This window comes from Lynx canadensis, chromosome D3 (assembly GCF_007474595.2).
Source record: "Lynx canadensis isolate LIC74 chromosome D3, mLynCan4.pri.v2, whole genome shotgun sequence".
In the NCBI taxonomy this organism is placed as follows: Eukaryota; Metazoa; Chordata; class Mammalia; order Carnivora; family Felidae; genus Lynx; species Lynx canadensis.
Window position 1 is genome coordinate 59,857,809 of NC_044314.2, and position 15,565 is coordinate 59,873,373.

Consider the following 15,565-nt stretch of genomic DNA (forward strand, 5'->3'; position numbering starts at 1 on the left):
ATTGGGTTGTGATCCCAGGGTCGTGAGATCAAGCCCTGCGTTGGGCGCTACGAGGGCTGCGGAACCTGTTTGAGATTCTTTCTCTCTCTCTCTTACTCTCTCTCTCCCCCCTTTGCCCCTCCCCTGCTCGCCCGCTCTCTCAAAAAAGAAAAAAAAAATTGCCTTAGCAAAGAAGCTTCTAGATACTCGGCCCACAGCAAGACCTCGTAGGTAGGTGCTGTAAGCGCTGGGGCGTCTTCACTCCTTCGGGTGAATTTCTTCACCACAGGGTGTTGTAGCCTAATTACAGGTTGACTTGAAATGCAGTACCAAGTACAACTAAATACACTGCGGCCGACTTTGCATTTATGTTTTCTCTCCTGCTCCTACTTGTGTTACATGTGATCCTCCTGTGCTCAAAATAGAATGGGGTATTGCTGACTTGTATGCTCCTCAAAGCAGTGTTCCAGAGACAAACGTGCCTGGGAGAAAGGAAACAGTAAAAGTGGTGAGAGTAAAAGCCCTTTAAGAAGGGGTGTTTAAGCAAAATTAATTCGTATCGACTTGGGTGAAGAGACCAACGTTCCTCTTCTGTGTTCCCAGGGTGTTTCTAAAGCAGAAAGGAGACCACTGTGTTTTCTGAGCAGGAGTTAATGTATTTACTAACAGGAAATTGTTTCACGAAATATTATCTGTTTTCAAAGGCTAAAGCTACCCTATAAAGGAGCCTGTAAAGGTGCTGCCCTGTTTTATTTTGGGGGGGGGGGCGGGATTGGCACACGGTCTGTCCCCACACTGTGCTCTGACTGGCATTCTTCCAGGGACCCTCTCCTCGATGACATTTTTGGATCTCCTTTGCCCCACTGCATATGGCTCATTCCCTTCCATGCATTTCTCCCCAGAGCTGTTTCTGTTCCTTTCTTGAGGTCTCATGCCTTTAACTTGAACATCAGTTTTCCTCTTTGAGTTAAGACATAATTCTTCTTGGCCACGAAAATTGTGGCACCTTTGAGTGTTCCGGTTGGTGTGTGAAAGCACAAAGAATATTCTTGTTGCCGTTTACTCATTACAGTGTCACAAATGAAAACCCAACTCTTCTGGCCAACTACTCTCTGCCTGACTCTGTAATCCTGAAAGGCAGGGTCCGGAGCTCCGGGCCTTGCCTTGATCTCCTCTTCCATCCACTAGCTGTCTCTGGCCATCAATGCGATGCTTCTCTTCTCCTTCCTGCAAACCTTAATTCCTCGAAGGTCCAGTTCATGTCTTTTTCCTTCACAAAGCCTGCCCCAACTCTCATGGGTGGCTCCCGAGGTTACCTCCGGTTTCCCCCGTCGTTCTGACACTTGAACACTTTTAAGTGGTTCAATTCAGTGAGCGCGTTAAAAGGACATGGTGTGCACCTCGTGCAAGTTCTCCTCGAGCAGGTCTTGCTCTGTCGTGTTCCCCGTGAAGCTAAGACGCGTAGACAGGATAGTGCCAAATTCGGTTTTTTGAATTTGGATCTTCCTCCCCGCCTCATGATATTCCCGGAGGTAGTAATTCAGTGTGGTCACCAGATCAAGTGAAACACAGTCAGTCTTCTACGGGGACTTAAGGTTGGATGACACCTGTCGGCAGAGAGCCAAATGGGTATATGACGACACGTTGTAATAAATGCTTTGAAGCAAAAGAACAAGGATTGCAGGAATAGTGGCAGGTGGGGACTTGAGATCGGTGGGGGAGATCTTCCCAGGGAAATGATTTGAAGCTGGACCTGGAAAATGGGGACAGTCCACTTGGGCAAAGAGCTCAGGAGGAGCCTCAAGTCGAGTGAGCACCGTGAGCTGAGTTCCTGAGGCCGGAAGCGGTGGGCTGCATTTAGCAGAAAGGAGGCCGCAGGACGGCAGGTGGCGAGCTCCGGCATCCCCGGGTGGGGAGTGTGGAGACGGAGCCAGGTCCTTGCTCGGGCGTTGCATTGGGAAGAAGGAGGTGATATTCTGGAAGGCTCGCGAGGATTTTAAGGGGGGTGTGGCATACCCAGTACACGCTGAACGATCACCCTTGGGGAGTGGACAGGGGGAGGAAGGTTGGAAATGGCTCCCCGATTAGGGTGCCGCTGCAGTCACGCCGGAGAGAGGAGGCTGGGACCGGGAGGGGCGTGGACGCGAATTTCAAAAATTTTTCGGAAGCGGAGCCAGTAACACGGGGAACAGGCCGGCCGGGGGGGGCCGAGGGAGAGAGCCGTGTGCTCCGTGCTCCCTGGGTCCCCGATCCTGGAATGAGGACGGCCAGCCAATGAGCAGGTTCTCTTGGGGCTGCATCTGTTGCGAGCTTGGCCGACTGGATTCTGGAGTGTGAGAAACACAAGTTTTGGTTTGTGGATTTTAATCATTTCAACTCCAATACCATTTTGGTGGTGGTGGTGGTGTTTTTAACTCTCCCTGAGGGCAAAAAGAGGTGGGGCTGCAGGCTCACCAGAAGAAGGTCTGTTTGGGGGTGGGACCTCGGCCAGACAGCTGTGCTTTTGTTCTGGTTAATTTGAATGGACAAGAGAACACAGGGCTTTCTTCTGAAAATCACATCTGGAGACATTGTGGACATCAAACTAGGTTTTTTGTTGGTTGGTTAGCAGATTGAGAACGAGGTGAGAAATATTTTTACAAGTGAATATAATTAGAGGTACAAGCACATTGGTTTGGAGAAATCAGAATAGAGTGTTCATTCGACAGGCAGGAAGTTGAGACTTGTGGGCAGTGATCAGGTTTTGTTCTGTGATCATTCTTTGCACGGAGTGTTAGCTATTTTAAGTGCTCTGGATTTTTGAAATTCTCCAGTAGTTACTTTTTGTTTGGAGCAGGAGAAAGAAATTTAAAAACAAAACAAAGCATTTGCAAATTTCATAGTACTGTAGCAAGCTGTCCAATGAAGGTAAGTTTGGCCATTAAGTCGCAGGAAAGGACAAAGACCTTCATCTCCTGTCTACTTTCTTACATCCAAAAAGTTAATTTAGGGACTGCAATAATAGGGGATGTCTGTGAAATAATGTAGTTTTCAGAATATGGACACATGGGGGTATCAAAAGCCCTGAACATGCGTTGTCTTTTATCCTGATGATTCTGAAGCAGACACTGATCAGGGGTGCAAAATGTAGCAGTAATGTCTAACACCTAGCAAGTTCGCATTCTGTCCCATTGTTGAAATTGCTTACATGTATATTAACTCATCAGTACACCATTTGTCCTGTGGAATAGGCCGCTGTTGCCATCCCTGTTTTACACACGCGGACATTAAGGCTTGGAGAGGTCTGTAACCTGCTCTAGGTCACAGAGCTACTAAGCAAGCAGCCGGTGTTAGAAGGCTGACAGGGCCTCCGGAACCATGCCTGCAACTTCTAGTCTGCCTCACTGCTCATTGCCTATGGCAGTTTAGGATAACATTATTCATAATGGTGAAAAACAAGAAATGACTTAACCGTCCCAAAGGTGGGAAATCGTTTAAAAAAAAAAAACAACAAACCAACCACGATACACCAGTATAAACTAGTGATTTAAGATGATGATGTATATCTGTATTCCTGACATGAAAAGATAAATTGCCGAATGTGAAACAGAAGTTACAGACTGGTTCGTATAATATCTTGATTTTATAAAGTCTGAACCAAGTAGTGTATATAGTAAGTAAACAATGTATTCTGGGCAACAGGTGGAGGGATACATACGTAGGCTTAAAATGTGAATAGTGGTTGTTTCATGGTGGTGAGATTCCAGGGAACAGGAACAAAACCAAAAATAAAATCAGACTTGGGCAGCTGGGTGGCTCAGTTGGTTAAGCGGCTGGCTCTTGGTTTCCACTTAGGTCATGATCTCCCAGTTTGTGGGTTCCAGCTCTGTGCTGACAGCGTGGAGCCTGCTTTGCGTTCTCTCTCTCTCTCTCTCTCTCTCTCTCTCTCCTCCCCCCCTTCCTGCCCCTCCCCTGCTCATGTGCTCTCTCTCTCTCTCTCTCTCTCTCTTTTGCTTTTGGGGCACCTGGGTGGCTCAGTTGGTTAAGTGTCTGACTTCGGCTCAGGTCGTGATCTCATGATCTCATGGTTGGTGGATTCGAGCCCTGAAGTTGGGCTCTGTGCTGACAGCTCGGAGCCTGGAGCCTGCTTCGGATTCTGTGTCTCCCTCTCTCTCTGCCCCTCCCCTACTCGTGCTCTGCCTCTCTCTCAAAAATAAATAAAAATGTTAAAAAAAATTGTTTTTAAATCAGGCTTTATTTTGGAAAATTTGTTGAATATACACCAGTAAACCAAATACCATAGTGAACCAGCATGCACTCATAAGCAAGCTGATTTCATCTCTACCCCCACATTCCCCCTCACTCTCCTCCACCTGAATTATTTTGAAGGAAATTCCAGATTTCACCTGTAAATATTTTCAGAATGTAACTTTTTTTACATAACAATTTCATTATTACATTAGTAATCACAATACCGTTATCATATCAATATCGCCAAATATGGCTCATGTTTGCCCTAAATGGTTTCTTTGTTTGCATTTTACAGTTTGTCTGGATCAGGATGCAAATAAATTTCACACAGAGTGATCGGTTGCTATGTATTTTAAGCCTCTTGCGCAAGAGATTGCCTCTCCATGAGGGAATCATGCAATTTCTTTTTGTCGTTGTTTGTTTGTTTTAAGTTTATTTATTTATTTTTGAGAGCGAGAGCATGCATGCACGCACACGGGGAGGGGCAGAGAGAAAGAGGGAGACGTGGAATCCGAAGCCGGCTCCAGGCCCTGAGCTGTCAGCACAGAGCCCGATGTGGGGCTTGAACTCACAAACTGCGAGATCATGACCTGAGCCTAAGTCAGACGCTCAACCAACTGAGCCACCCAGGCGCCCCTCTCCTTGTGTTTTCAATGTCCATCTTCTTAATGACTAACAACGTTGAGTGCTTTCTTATGTGCTTATTTGCAATCCTTGTGTCTTCTTTGGAGAAGAGTTGGTTTAAATTTTGCCTGTTTTGTATTGAGTTGTTTGCTTTCTTATTGTTGAGGGTTGTTTTTAATTTTTTTTAGATTTTTTTTTTTACATTTACTTATTTTTGAGAGACAGAGAGAGACAGAGCACAAGTGGGGGAGGGGCAGAGAGAGAATGAGACACAGAATCCCAAGCAGGCTCCAGGCTCCGAGCTGTCAGCACAGAGCCCGACGTGGGGCTCAAACTCACAAGCCGTAAGATCATGACCTGAGCTGAAGTCGGGCACTCAACCAACTGAGCCACCCAGGCACCCCTCTTATTGTTGAGTTTTAAAGATTATTTGTATATTTTGGATACGTGTTATCAGATATTTGTTTTTTCAAATATCGTCTCTCAGATTGTGGCTTACCTTTTCATTTTCTTGACAATGTCTTTGGAAGAGCAGAAGTTTTTAATTTTGATGAAGTCTGATTTGTTAGATTTTTCCCTTGTGGCTTGTGGTGTTTTTTTTTTTGAGTTTGTTTATTTACTTATTTATTTTGAGATTGGGAGAGCATGCACACAGGGGAAGGGGGGAGAGAGAGAGAGAGAGAGAGAGAGAGAGAGAGAATCCCAAGCACACTCTGCCCCATCAGCACAGAACCTGATGTGGGGCTCAAACTCACAAACTGTGAGATCACAACCTGAGCCAAAGTCAAGAGTTGGATGTTTAACTGACTGGGCCACCCAGGCACCCCTTGTGGCTTGTGTTTTTGTGTCATGTTTTAAGTGTTAAAATAAAAAATTGAGGGGACGTATCCTATTCAATGGAATAATCCTTCAGTAATAAGAAATGAGCTATCAGGCCATAGAAAGATGTGCATGAATAAATGCGTCTTACTAAGTGATAAGAAGCCAGTCAGAAAAGGCTACATACTATAGGATTCCAACTACGTGACATTCTGGAAAAGGCAAACCTATAGGGACAGTAGAAAGATCAGTGGTCACCACAGGCTCACGGAAGGAAGGCGGGAGGGATGAATAGTGGAGCACAGAGGATTTTAGGGCGGTGAAACTATTCTATGTGTCATGGTGAATGCCTACCATTATGTATTTATCAAAACCCAGAGGATGTTGATAAAATGAGCCCAAAATGAGCCCTAATGTATCATGTGGACTTTAGTTCGTAATAATCAATGGTGGTTCGTCACTCGTAATAAATGTTCCCCAGTTGTGCAAGTCGTTAAAAGGGGGAAAGTTGGGAATGAGGGGGAGGAGTCTTAGGAGCTTTCTGTACGATATGCTCAACTTTTTCTGTAAACCTAAAACTATTCAATCAATGGGGTCTATTAATTTCAAAAGAAAAATAAAAGGAAAAGATGCCCTTGAATGGTAAGGAAGTCTAATGATTTTCAAGTAACTTAGGCCTCCCCGTTTTGAAGCTATCTGGCATCTTGGTCTAACAGCCAGTGGTGACCTCCCCCTCTTCCCTCTCTGTGAATGTCACCATTCCTTCAGCAACCTAGACATTTATCTTTGCTTTTCTCTTTTTTTTTGTTTTAATGTTATTTATTTTTTTTGAGAGAGAGACAGAGTGGAGGAAGGGCAGAGGGAGAGAGACAGAGAGAGAGAGAGACACAGAATCCAAAGCAGGCTCCAGGCTCTGAGCTGTCAGCACAGCTTAACCTACTGAACCACCCAGGGGCCCCTATCTTTGCTTTTCTCTATCCCTCTCGTCACCCTACTTCCAGTCAATTGTCACATCCTCCCAAGTATCTTCCTGCAATCCCGTCCATCCTTGTTTCCTACTTCTCTTTCTACTATTTATTTGTTTATTAATCTTTAATCTCTACCCGCAATGTAGGGTTTGAACTCACAACCCTGGGATCGAGAGTCCCACACGCCTCCAACTAAGCCAGCCAGGTGCTCCTCTACTTCTCTTAATGTCACCAAGGTCAAGGCTGTCCTTATCTTTGACCTGGACTTCCTGCAAGCTCCTGGCGAAACTCACTGTGTGTCTCCTAAGTCATTCTGATCCTATATAGAATGTTAGCTCATTTTTTGGGTCTAGACTCTAACATTCAAGGTCATCTAGTAATTCCAAGATTATCTTCTTTATAGCAGTTAAAGGGCAGTTTTGAACGACTCAAGCGGCACGAGTGTCCCCCCTGTCCCCATTGTAAGGGCAGTGTTCCATAGAGACACCCCTCTCTAAATGGAGAGGCTTGAAGGCCATTATCAAGGCTAACTACTTTCAAGTCCTATTGGTCAGTTTACTAATCAGGGTGATTCCGAAAATCAGGATCAGGAAATGGAAGTTAGAGAGCAATTATGCCAGCACCTCTAACACTCAACAGAAAATGGCCGAGCCAAGTAAATCCTAAACTGCGATGAAAGGGGAGAAGAATGTGAACAGCAGAATTAACCGGGGAGGCCTCCAGGCTCGTGCAGGGAATGGCCCGTCCTGCACCCAAGAAGGAAGGACAGCTGTAGCCAAGCACGCTGTTTTATTTTTGTTGTGTGTGAAAGCGTTTACGGTCCCCAGTCCAGAGCCATGATCACATTTATAGGCCTGCAATTTGTTTTTTCACGTATCGCATTCCTGAGGAACCGTTTATAAAACCTGTTTTTCCTCTGGGCTGTCAACTTTCGGGAAAACTGAATTTCAAAAAAAAAAAACAAAAAAAAAAACAAAAACCAAAACAAAACAAAAAAACGGCCCTTGAACTTTTCCCAAGCAGAATCTTACACAATCTGAACCTTGTTAAAATAAACACCCTGGCCTGGGATTTCTGCTCAAGGATGACCCATTACGGAGATCGTGTACTCAAAGGACATTTTGTAAGAGTGGAAACCCACAAAGGATGATGCTGAGAGCCTTTTCAGATGTTTGTGTCTCTAATATATTTGTCCTATTCTATGCCCATGTAATTAATACCGATTGAGTTGTGTGATCACCTTGGTACAAAATGCCTTGGCCGTTTTCCAGAGCCGTTCCTTTGTCTAAGTGCATTTCACCTTTCAGTAAGTTCCAAATAACTCAGATCACAAGATCGGAGCTCTTGTGTTTTCACAGGACTGTTGGCTTCCTTCTCTTTTTAAGGTGCTTGCCTCGTCGTTATGACTCAGCTTTCCTCAACCTCTGCCCTAAAATGGAAGCATTTCCTTTCTTCTCACTGTTTGAAGCGGGGATGGGTGGCCCCGTTCCCAGGTTGTGTTTTGTAGGAGAGCAGGACGGGTCCCGCTTCTAGTACCTGAGCCCTGCTCCCCATGCAGACTCCACCCGAGGGGCACCCAGGCCCCGTTTATTGCCGTTAGTTCCTCCCACATTGGTAGTGGCCATGGAGGGATATGGACGGCAGCTGTCAAGTTACTGTCTCACATTCTTTTTATAGGCGAGGAAAGGAAGTCTTGAAAACACTAACTAGCTTGTCCAAGTTCACGTAACCGCGACACCACCTCTCAGATCTCAGCACTCTTTTTATCAGAGGAGAAAAACGAAGTCTAACTCTGTCTTTGAGAAATACTTTGTTCCAATCAGTGAGATTTTGCATATTCTGAAGATACACGGGACCCGGTGCCTCTACGAAGCCAGGCTGAACGACTGATTCGAAAACACTGCTAACAGTTTAAAACAAAGGAGTCTGCTTGAGGCATGATGTGGGTCTCCTGAACCTTGTGTTCTAAACATTGTCGTGGTTACTGCCCGTGGAGGAGAGAAGTGGGAGGCAGGAAAGAGGGAGGAGGAAGGACAGAGCAAGGCAGATGGGGATGGGTTGCCCGGACATTCATTCCCATTGTGCCTTCCATATGCCCTTTGTCTCTAGATTTTCACTCTACCTTTGTGACTTCAATGTGTGTTGTATGCATAAGGTTCTTTTGTATTTGGGGTGCATGTCATAGGAAAAACCTTACGAAAACTTACAGCATGAGGCATGTGGAAAAAGTCAAAGATGAGAGGGCTAATAGCGTAATTCTACTTTGCTGACTTTAGAGTTAACAACCGAAGAATAACATGAAGTTGATGTTGGCATAGGACGTTGATTCTGATATTGTCAAAAATAGTAATCAGTCAACGGTACTTGTCTTAGTTAACTAGGGCAACGGCTTCCACCAGTCAGAGTTATAATCTTGGCCCCAAGTGTTCCAGATGCAAAAGCAAAAGCCCCTGTTGCAGCACCGAACACATCCAGGAGGCACCTGAAATCTTACACATTTAAATAATGATATAACTGGGCACCATCATTCCTCCCAAACACAGCGCTTCCTCTTGGGGAGGAAGTAACGCTTGATTGGCAAGATCTGACCTAAACAAATCAGGCTATGGGTAGTCGTCGGGAACTTTCCCCTCTATCGCTTAAGATTGACAAACTAGAAGGAGCATTTTGTTTACTTCCTTTTAATTATGACTAATTAAAAAAAACAAAAAAAAAAAAACAAAAAAACACCACAGCGTGTCCAAAGGAGAAGAGGACGTACTGACATTCTCAGTTGCTTCTGGATCAGGACTGAGCTGTTTGGAGACCCGTGTGCAACAGCTCTGCATAGTTTGGTCGGCTGTCCGGGAACTGACTGGAGTAGTAGCTTCAGAAGTTATTGGAATCTTCTCATCCGCTTCATAGTGAGATGAAGAGTTCTACCATTGATTTCGGATTTGGGCCAACTGCCAATGACCTTAACCTCTCTGGTTGGGCTTTGATGAGTGGCCATATCACCCGATCTGCGCAATACATCAATATCTTTGTCATCGACTCTTTCTGCCTCTTCCAGGCAATTTGACTCTTTATAGTCCGCAGGTAACATCCACTGGCACTGAAGGACTTTGTCTTTGGAACTGATTTCCCTTCCATTTCTAATCCCTGATTATTTAGTGAACTGATATGCTGATGAGCTCATCTGAACAACCTTTACTTTTTATGGGGCATAGGAATGTAGCACAGAGGGCTAACGCGGGGCAGTTAGAAGGACACAGGCTTCGGGACCCATCAGAAAATCAAGATGTAGGTTATAATTAAAGAGCCACACGCGCCACTTGCTGTGGATGTGCCTTTCAGCATGTAACCTGAGATGTCTGAGGCTTGGTAAAACAATGAGACTAACAGCCATCACGCCGACCTCCCAGGATTAAGTGGAGACAGTGTCTGTGAACATCTTTGCAAACTGCGAGGTTCTAAACAAATATTATTTCCAGATCCCGTCGCCTTTTGTAAAGGCCGCTGTATTGACCTAAAACTCACGTGCTATACATTTCATCAGTTCGAAGTGTACAATTCAGTAGCTTTTAGCATATTCACGAAGATGTTCATCCAAGAGCACGGTCAGTTTGGGCACATCTTTATCATCTCGGGGGGCCTGAGTGGCTCAGTCGGTTAAGCGGCTGACTTCTGCTCAGGTCAGGATCTCGCGGTTTGGTGCTTGATTTCGAGCCCTGCGTTGGGCTGTCCATTGTCAGGGTGGAGCCCTACTTCAGATCCTCTGTCCCCGCCTCCCCCGCCCCTCCCCCGCTCACGCGTGAGCGTGCACACTCTCTCTTTCAAAAATAATTAAACATTAAAAAAAGAGACTATCTTTATCATCCCAAAAAGAAACCACATACCCTTTCGCTACCACCTCCCCATCCTCCACGATCGCCTTTTTAATCTTTACGTTGTGTTTCTTTGCAGAGACTCTAGGACACTTCTTAAAATTACATTAAGTAAGAATAAGATTATTTGCACACGGCAGCATGCAGGATGGGGAGCTAGGTGTTAACAGATGATATTCTTAGGAAGATTACAATTCCCAGTCGGGTTCTACTTGAAGAAGCAGAAAAGATGAGCCCTCACAGTTACTGTGGAAGCCTTGCTGCCATGCAGGAGCTCATTCCGGTAGGACAGACCCGTGGGAGGGCTGGAGAGGAAGCGGTGGGCCCTTGCTGGTTTGGAGAAGGTGGCTGGGAACTTTGCCCCTTCCTCTGGAGCACGGGGTTCCAGATCCAGGGAGATCCACATTCTCAGGAGGCTGCTTTTACTTTTCCTCAACTTCCTAAACAGGAGTCCAACTTCATGCAGCAGAACAAGGAGGGAGGGAGGGAGGGAGGGAAAAGAGCCTGGACCCCTCTACTCCGTGTACAACCCAAACATTAAGGGGAGGTGTTGAAGCAGGGTCACAATGCGTATGTGGTACCGACTAGAGTGGAGAAACTCAACCCTGGCCTCCTCTTTGTTCCAGGTCGCCAGATCCCACCCTTGGACCCCCATGAAAATGGAAACAATGGAGCCATCAAACTTGGGAAGCCAGCCACGCAAGCCAGCCGGCGGTGCTGCTGACCCGTGGGCCATGGTCCACAGTACTTGAAGAAGCCAGAGCCGACCTCCCACTCTCGGCAGCCTGGCACCCCACATAGGGAGAAGTGGGATGCTGGCTTGGCATCCTAGAAGACCTGCAGTGGTGGGGCAGGAACTGTCCCTGGGAAAGGCTTCTAGAAAAATCCACCACACTGCCACAAAATGGCCTTTGGTGCATGAAATGCAAACGGGAGGGAACAGGTGTTAGGTCACAAGTACAACTGATTTGTTATTGTTGTTGTTGTTGTTGTTGTTAAAAACCTTAAAATATTCTTAAATTTGTACAGCAGCCACATCGGCTTAATATGTGTGAGAGTCCAAAGTGGTGATCCATTCTGATTTCCTGTGCTCCCCAGCCCCATTTCATTAAGTTCTTCAGTGCCATTGCCTCTGTTTCCTGACCAGCCTTCACTGAAAGGTTCATTTAATTTAATTTAATTTAATTTAATTTACCTTTCAATGGAGTGTGATTGGCCCATCACTCAAGCTACAGACTTGAGCCATGATGAAAGTGGAGAAAGATGTATTAGAAACTGTTGTCTACATCTCTTTTACGTGGTGCCCGTTTTCCTTCAGTCATATATAAACACACCAAATCTGACTAAGATACCGCATGCAATTTTGGGAGTGGGAGGCCTAGTTTGAAAGAATCATTTAAGTAGTTACCGTGTAAGTGGTGACAGATGTAGGATATAAATATTTTTCCAGAGACTGTCTGGTATGATCGTCTCCACAGCAATAAACGCCTACCCTCTTAGGGAAGGTGAATGCACAGACTATGATTTTACTAAGACAGTATGTCACGGCATCATATCTAGGGGGCAAATTAACCAGGGGATGTTCCAGTTTGGATCTTAGGGCACACCCCGAATAATATCAATTAATAGGTTACAGGAAAGCCAGCCAGAGGGAGCACCAGCACCTTAAGATTCTAGACCCCCGGCATTACAGAATTGGAGAAAGCGTTCTAGAAGATGCCAGGCTTGGGCAGGTGGGCGCTAGGGCTACCCGGAGGTCCCACCCTGGAATGCTAATTAGCTGACAGTAGGCTTTCATAAAACCTTCCCTTCTAGATGCCCTGTCTGCTCAATTAATTAAAGATGCCTGAATCCGATGGAAGGAAAGGGAGAGAAGGCATGGAAAGGAAGAAAAGCTATTTCCATTGGAAATCCAAATCTTATTACCATTCGGACGTCCATCAATATCTGGGATCAAGAAGCCCTTGGCTTCCTATTAGGGCTTATATTGGAGGGAAATTCTTAAAGGATGTTTGGATCCATGCCTTGCGTGGGGGTAATCAGGCAGCCTGGTAACAGGGCTGGCTGGTTCCCTCTTTTGGTAGGAACATTCAAGACCCAGCAAACTTTAGTAGAAAACCTATAATGTAAAAGCCAGGAGAGAGATTGTGAGCGGACAGAAGACCTCAAACTCCCAGGAACCCAGTGCGAGCTGCTGCTTCCGAGTCCTGTCATGGCTGTGCCCACCCTGCTCTAGACAGGTTAGAGGTGCTGAGATCACCGCCAACAAAAAGCGAGAGTCGCTGAGAGACCGCGGCCAAGCTGACACTAATTTGTGAGGACTGCAATCAAGAAAACAGGCGGAAATCGCAGACTGAGGTGTTCTGTTTTGTTTTTAACTCAAGAATATGCTGTCAGTCGGATAGCGTCAACTGTCGCACCTCGATGGCAAAGAGTAGCGTGACCATCTTAGGATGTGCAGGCTGGAGAAACTTACTTTTGGTTCAGGAGGGCCTCTTAGCTCTCCCAGACAGGCACCTCAAAAACTGCTAGCAAGTGGCACTGGGATGTCTCAGCAGGGCCCCTGCTGGGCTTTTTAGAGTTTCCTCCACATCGTCAACTCTGCTTGCAAGCCGAGTGACTGTCGTGCCCCTTTTGAAAGTTAAACAACTGGGGCTGCAGATGGAACGACCCCTTTCCAGGTGGCACGCGGGCTTGTCGTGGAGCCTTTCCTCATCCAGTGGTCCCTGAGAACCTGGGTCTGTCTCTAGACAGCTGTTCTGGTGGCCCAGCTAAGGTGCTAACACCTCCCAGTGGGGTTCACAGCCTTGGTCTGGGCCTTCGGAGGTTGCAGCTTGCATGAAAATAGCTGATGTTAATCACATGCAGCGAGCGAGCAACCCACGTATGAGCCCAGGGTTTTCTTCCAGAAGCACATCGAGGGTGTGAACCACTCCTTTACCTTTCTGTACCGCCTTAACTATTCAGGCCAGTCAGATGGCAATAGGTACATAATCAGTACTCCGAGCGGTTGGTGAAGAGAGTACACGGCATTTGGGCACAAGCATTCATGCAAACACAGAGTCTTCTCTGAAGACAGACGCTCGCGCTTTGTCCACAACGAAGCTTTCCGACTTTCTTTGGCCTCGCGATCACGTCCTGGCTGTTCTGATAGTTGACTTAGAACCACGTGATATTACGTAAAGGCCCAAAACGTCAAGAAGTTTCACGTGATGGAAACCCTTCACATAATTTTCCAAACGTTGCTGTTCTCCTTCCGTTTTCTTTCCTTTCACGGGCGTGTATATGTGTAAATATGATTTTGTATTTGTTACCACCGACACGTGCCTATGTGTTGCACCGTGTAGGCACGGGTTCTCACGGGGGTTATTTCCCCGTGGGATCCCCCACGATGGCGCTGGAGTCATGCAAACGTTTTATGTAGGTACATAATTGACTTGCCATTTTACGGTTGACATGGTACATCAGGGTGCCGAATGGGACGTTACCTTGCAGACGAGAGAGGGTTGAAGGCCTAAAACTAACTTCTAGCCAACGAAAGGGCTGTGCCCCCAATGAGCCCTGAATTCATTTTCTGAGGGAGGTTTGGATGACAGAAATCTTTGCTTTCAGATCAAGGAGTGTAGCATATGGTGGCTGAAGCTGAGCCCCTCTGGCGGGACGCCACCTTGCTCTGCAGTGCTCACAGCGGGCTGAATTACAAGCCAGCTTGTAAACGAAAGGGCTCGGAGCTGTATTCAGACCCATTTGGTGTCTAGGGCACTCTTTCAACCGCCATCGTTGAAAGCAGACCCAGTGATCCAGTGTCAGTGCTCTGCCGTGTAAACCGTTCCTTTTTCTCGTGTTTTTATAAAGGGCTTCTGTCTGGGCTGGACCCAGTTCTCACATATAGAAGACACTGCGGCAGACGATTAGGGTCTCTCCACCTTGTATTCTATAGTAAGCCATTGCCCTCAACATCGCCCAACTGTATCTGTTATCTTGAGTTTAACAAACACTGATTCATACTAATAAATATTGTAAGTTTTACCTGCTTTGTCTTTGTCTTCTAATGCCCAGCAGGGTAGTTTTCTTTAAACCACAGTCACCTCGGAATAGAGAAAGGTGATTCCCCAGAGACATTTGCGTACGTGTGCACACGAGGACGTGTAGAAGGATGTTGGCTGGCGCTGTTTGCAACAGCAAAGTGTCTTCCCCTAAGGAAATCAGTAATAAAATGTGGCACAGTCACACGATGAAAATGACAGGGTAATGAAAATGAATGCAAGATCTCTCACACATCAATATGTATCTCAAAACAGGATTGTGGAGGGGCACCTGGGTGGCTCGGTCGGTTAAGCATCTGACTTCGGCTCAGGTCGTGATCTCGCGGTCCGTGAGTTCGAGCCCCGCGTCGGGCTCTGTGCTGACAGCCTGCTTCGGATTCTGTGTCTCCCTCTCTGTCTGCCCCTCCCCCACTCACAAACATGTCTGTCTCTCAAAAATAAAATAGAAACATTAAAACAAATTAAAAAAAAACCCAGGATGTGGAGCGTGGGGCTACGTACTGCACACTCCCAAGGGAAACACTCTCACCGTGGCTTGTGTGAAAGACCTTCAGGAGCTATGCAGTGCACAGCCTGAGCAACAGAGCTGTGGCCTGAATGAGTCAATAAAGCAAGCTGAAGAAGTACAAGAGCATCTAAATTGACACAAAAACAATAATGTATGTTGTTTGTGAATGTGTGTGTGTGTAAAGGAGGCATTAGAAGGAAAAACACCAATTTCTCTATCACGCTTACCTCTGGGGAGGCAGGCAAGCAAACAGCATCAGGGAAGGGAACGAAGGGCAATAAACTAGCAGTAATTTTTATCTGTTTCATGATAGAAAACTCTGAAGCCAATATGACCAAATGATAGCGTCTGGTAATTTCAAGGTATGTGCTTTATTAGTGCATTTTGCCGTGTTAATTTTTTTCAAAGGGAAAGGCTATAGAGCCAAGAAGCCAAGAAGGATTAGGCTGACTTTGTAAACAGGCTGGAAAGAATTCCTAAGTGTCATTGCCAACTTAATGTTCTCAGGACGTTTTCTGAGGCTTA

The 15,565-nt window shown here is 46.1% G+C and overlaps 1 protein-coding gene across 1 annotated transcript in view; it reads left to right on the top strand.

Moving 5' to 3' along the window:
• The window catches only part of RAB31 (RAB31, member RAS oncogene family), a 131,921-nt gene extending 117,406 nt beyond the window's left edge, over nt 1-14,515 (top strand). Inside the window, 1 exon segment of the mRNA XM_032595386.1 lies at nt 11,113-14,515. Coding sequence (XP_032451277.1) covers nt 11,113-11,210 — 98 coding nt within the window. The 3' untranslated portion in view covers nt 11,211-14,515.
• The last annotated feature ends 1,050 nt before the right edge of the window (nt 14,516-15,565 follow it).